Consider the following 4,909-nt stretch of genomic DNA (forward strand, 5'->3'; position numbering starts at 1 on the left):
CGGAGAGAAAAGCAAAACCTATAAAGAGAAAATAATAAAACTAACAAGAGCAACAAAATAAAATATAAAGGAGAATCGAAAACTAAAAAAAAAAATAATAATAATGTGGGAGTAAATGATTCGGTTGTTGAAACACATATATAAAACATAATCCAATTGCGCAATATCCCTGAAAGTTTAACGTTTTTACCAGCGAAATGTTAATGTTCCGCTGGAATTAAATTGGGCGCACTTAACGCCGCCGCCGCCGCCGGACGGAATAAAATAACAAATATGTGTATTCTTATAACCAAAACCAAGGTGACTTCCAAAATAATTTACGCCGCGACATTGCAACCATTTATATATTTTTTTTTGGTGTATCATTTCTCGCCGCTCAGTGTTTCTTAAATCCTCAAGTCTGCCAAGTTATTTCGAGGTTTGCATCATTCCATTAAATATTTAATTTAAATTTCAATAACGTTGGTTTATTATATTTAACACTGAACCTTAACAGATTCATTATATTAATATAACATTAGATTCAATTATTCTCAAGTCAATGCTGTATAAATTTATCGCATTTTTTTTATAAATATTTCATCAAAAGTTTCATTATTTAATTAATACTAGATCATTAAGAAACACTGGAGCAATTAATCAATTTTGAAAGTCACCACTTAATTCAAATATTACCGATGCTTTATCCTCAAAGAATTATTTAAATTAACGAATAATTTTTAGTAAAAGTTCGAAATTAAATCAATCAATTTCCTAGATTTTCTATAATAGATTCGAAATAGTTAACAATTGTATTTCTGGTAATTAGATCAAAAACCAATCCAAAGTATGTCTTACTTATTTGTAGTTAATACTTTCTTATTAACTTTGATGTAAAGCATCGGTAATCTTTGAAAACTAAGTGTTTGTATCCTAGGTAAAGGAAGTTGCGCTTCTCTGAAAGATAACGTTTCTTTCTGCAAAGAAATTACGTGTATATCGATAGATGATTGCGTTTCGAACTTACTTGTGTCAATGTTGCGTTGTAGGTGTGTGGCAATGCGATGACGAGCATCGTTGTATTCTAAATGCAGGCCCAACCTGAGGAGGGTCGGATTCTTCTCCACTAAAGCTGTGATCTCCATCTCGATCTTGTTACCCAACACTTGCGACCTCTATTATAAAACAAAGCGAACGCGAATTAGTTCGATAATAATTCTCGATCATGTCATGATCATACCTGATTCGTTCCTCTGAACTCCTCCACCGATTTCGTCTTCAAAATAGACTTGACGAGACGAACGATGCCCGTGGGCGAGATGAAATTCGTCTCGACGTTTATCACTCTGAGCGTGTTGTTCTTCTCTAATGCATCTGCAAGCTTGTTTGTGTGTCTGTCCGTCAAACCGACGTTCGTCAACGATAACGTCTCGAGGTGTGTGTTCTGGACGAGGGCGTCGAACAAGCTATCGAATTTCTCATCCGAAATGTTCTAAAATAATAATAATGAAACATGATTTGCGTGATTGATCAAACCAACCTTGATGTTGTTCCAGTTGAGGTCGATCAGTTTGGGATCGTCATCTTGCACCTGCTTGATCGTCTGATCTGGGTCTGTGTTGTTGGGCGGATCCATCGGGAAGATCTTCTGTTTGGAGGCTTTGGTGATACCGTCCCAGCCCAAACCAACAGGCTGACCCTTGTTCAACAATGAAGCGTGATACTGGTCTTGGTTCATCATAGAATGGAATCCCAGGATGGCTAAAACAACAACAATTTATTATACTTGTAAAGTAATTGAAAGAAATCGCAATTTACCTGCCAAATCAATAATTTCGTCTTGTGTTGCTTCACTAAGAGCAGTCTCATATTCATCGCCCAAATCGATGGCAATCTGTTCTCCTGCTTCTACTTCTTTCAGAGGTGGCGGAGGAGGTATCCACTATAAAACAATGATTAATTAAAAAACTATACACACACCAAATTAGCAAACTTTCCAATGGTTTTCAAATTACTAATAATTCTATAATTACTCTACTATTACTTCTTTAAAAACTGATGGGACTTCATGTTTGTAATTTATCGAGGAAGTTCGCCGTGTTCACTTTCATCTCCATTTTCACGCCTTCCAACAACTTTCGCTCTTCATTCAACAAACGCATCAACGCTTCTTCCTCTACAATTTATATCTTCATTTGACTTGCATAACAAATAATAAGTGAATTTCGTTAAAATTTGATTTTTAAATTACTAATAATTCTATAATTACTACAAGAAATAACTGCAAGTTAAAAATTGAAGCGATTGCTTCAAAACTGATGGGACTTCATGTTTGTAATTTATCGAGAAAGTTCACCGTGCCAATATTATTTATAATTTGTAGTTCTATTCCAAATTTGCGCGTTCACATATTTATACGAACGTATCTGTTGAATTCAATTGCGCTTCGGAACACGAAAATAATCGGACCTCACAACGATTCCTGTTTGTTTAAAAGCCAATGCGGTTAACATAAAGTCTATTTCAGCTAAGCAAATATCATTGTATACACTCTCATTAACCTATTTTCCCCTCTGCAGACGTTAACGTGTACAAATAATATTAATAGAAGAACTTTTAATTACAGTTTTAATTGTAAATTAATGATCCAGGCAATAAAATCATAAATGGAAATGAATAATTTAATCATTGTAAATCTAATGGCTTTGTGATTACGAATTTTTTTGTATGATTTGTAATTTAAAAAAAATATATTTGTTTGTGTTTAGGAAAATTGATCTAACAAGGAAAACATCGCATGTTATATAATCAGATATATAAGCTTAAATCGCTTTAGTTTAGATTTACGTTGTACATTGTGATAATACAATTAACATTTGGGTCAATAACCATTTTGAAGTGACCACGAACACGAAAGTATTCACTTTGGAAAATCGATGTGTATTGTGGCGTAATGAACTCCCCATTCATCGATACAATAATAGAATTTTGAAAATAGATGTTACATAATTTTAGCAATAACAACAACAACAACAGATTTATGCTGTCTTTTCCTTTTTCAATTAGCACAAAGAAATTTACAATTTCGCAACAATTCTCACTTTCATCTCCATTTTCACGCCTTCCAACAACTTTCGCTCCTCATTCAACGAACGCATCAACGCTTCTTCCTCTACAATTTATATCTTCATTTGACTTGCATAACTAATAATAAGTGTATTGCGTTAAAATTATTACTTGATTAATAAAATTATTCATTTTCATGAATTTCTTAATCATTTAAAAAAAAAGTCTAATTTCCAATTATAATATACTTAATAAACTTAAGTATTAATTAATGTAAAGAGAACTGTGTTGTACATACTTTTTTCCCTCTGACTGTGCCAGCAACAAAGGGTTTCAACTCTGGCTGGTCGGGCGTTTCCATTGCCTGCTTGTTTATGTGCTCGATCAATTGTTTCCTGTTCAGAGGCCCTGTGGCCTCCTTCTCGCAATCGTAACTGCATCTCTGCGATGGGGGCAAGAAGCTATCCTGCAAATGACATTCGAACAATGAAAAAATAAATTAGCTTACTTATGTGACTCAACACACATCAATGTGTGATGTGTAATCATTTATTATTATTATATTATATTATTGGGTGTATGCTGACACCATAATATTTACATGCATGATTATGTCATGGCTATTTTCTGCCCAAAAAACAAAACTCACATCTGGATCGACTTCTTTTGCCAAAATGTTGATCTCCTCCGGGGACAACTTGGCCAGCAGTTCCTCCACATCGATCTCATCGTATTCACTGAGATCCTTCCCGTACAGCTTTGCTGGTGTTGTCATGGTGGTTGTTGTTGTGTTCGAAGACGTCTGCGAAGCAATGGAAAAGAGATTAGAGGGTTTGCGAAAACCGGTCCTAACCTAATCTACACAACAGTTTGTTGCGGAGGTGGCGGAGAGAAACAATTGAAGAACGGTTTTTCTGGGGGCGATTCACTAACCTCAGCTAATAGCGGTTAATAATACGTGGTAATTCACTTTTTCCTGTTATTGTACGAAACTTCTGCTCCACACCCATACACAAAAACACACACACAAACACTCTGTGTATATACGCCAGCGAACTCTCTTTTGACCCTAATTTTTCTGTATCATCTGACAGATCAATACTAGGAGGAATAAGTTGGTGGTGGGACGAAGCAGGATGGAGGAGGAGGTAGTACTTGTTTTCTACTTGTTACGTTGGCAATGGATAGCGTAACAGTACTACCATCATTATCTTACGTAAACAAGATATCGGGATTATGAATATGAATTTCTGAACAACAAACGAAATTTGTAATTCAAATCTTTCGTTCCCAATAACTAATTGCGACTATACGAAAAAAAACGAAACTAGGAAATCCTCTTACATAATCTCCAATTGATAAGCTACCTTGATATTGATAACAGTTACTCAGATTAATTAATCCATTAATTAATTAACAGATTGCGCTACTTTCGAACCGTCCAACTTCCGGCATATTCTTTCAAACTTTAAAATTACATAAACTAAAAGATTTAACTAACAGTGAAACTCACATATTTGATTAAACATTACATAAATAATATCAATAATATTGTATTCTGTAGTTTGATTTAATCCATTAAACTTCTAATTTATACTCATTATACCGAAATAATTATGATGTCATCATTGATTGATTTGATTAACGTAGTTTTAAATTGATTCATAAAATCATACAATAACTACTACACGTCTACAACATTTCCAAAACTACATTCCAAAATTATATAATATAGAAAGAAAACTATACAATTAGTTACCAATTAAATGAATAAAACTCTTAATTTGAATTTATTATACTGATTTAATAACAATTCATAAAATGTCACAACTTATTAATTTCATTAACGTAGTTTTAAATTGAT

The 4,909-nt window shown here is 33.7% G+C and overlaps 1 protein-coding gene across 2 annotated transcripts in view; it reads right to left on the minus strand.

Annotated features, from left to right (window-relative positions):
* Positions 1-4,181, minus strand: part of LOC108566469 (tropomodulin) — a 5,392-nt gene extending 1,211 nt beyond the window's left edge. The window contains exons 1-7 of one of the 2 annotated variants that reach the window (XM_017926366.1): positions 3,979-4,179; positions 3,695-3,847; positions 3,344-3,511; positions 1,798-1,921; positions 1,520-1,740; positions 1,220-1,471; positions 1,007-1,154 (exon numbers count right to left, since the gene is read on the minus strand). In XM_017926366.1, the coding sequence (XP_017781855.1) occupies positions 1,007-1,154; positions 1,220-1,471; positions 1,520-1,740; positions 1,798-1,921; positions 3,344-3,511; positions 3,695-3,820 (1,039 nt within the window). In that variant the 5' untranslated portion in view covers positions 3,821-3,847; positions 3,979-4,179. Of the gene's footprint in view, positions 1-1,006; positions 1,155-1,219; positions 1,472-1,519; positions 1,741-1,797; positions 1,922-3,343; positions 3,512-3,694; positions 3,848-3,978 lie in introns of both variants that reach the window. The other variant, XM_017926365.1, reaches the window with a different exon arrangement.
* Between the last annotated feature and the right edge of the window lie 728 nt (positions 4,182-4,909).

Source organism: Nicrophorus vespilloides, unplaced genomic scaffold, assembly GCF_001412225.1.
Source record: "Nicrophorus vespilloides isolate i.1.1-1 unplaced genomic scaffold, Nicve_v1.0, whole genome shotgun sequence".
NCBI classification, from domain to species: domain Eukaryota; kingdom Metazoa; phylum Arthropoda; class Insecta; order Coleoptera; family Silphidae; genus Nicrophorus; species Nicrophorus vespilloides.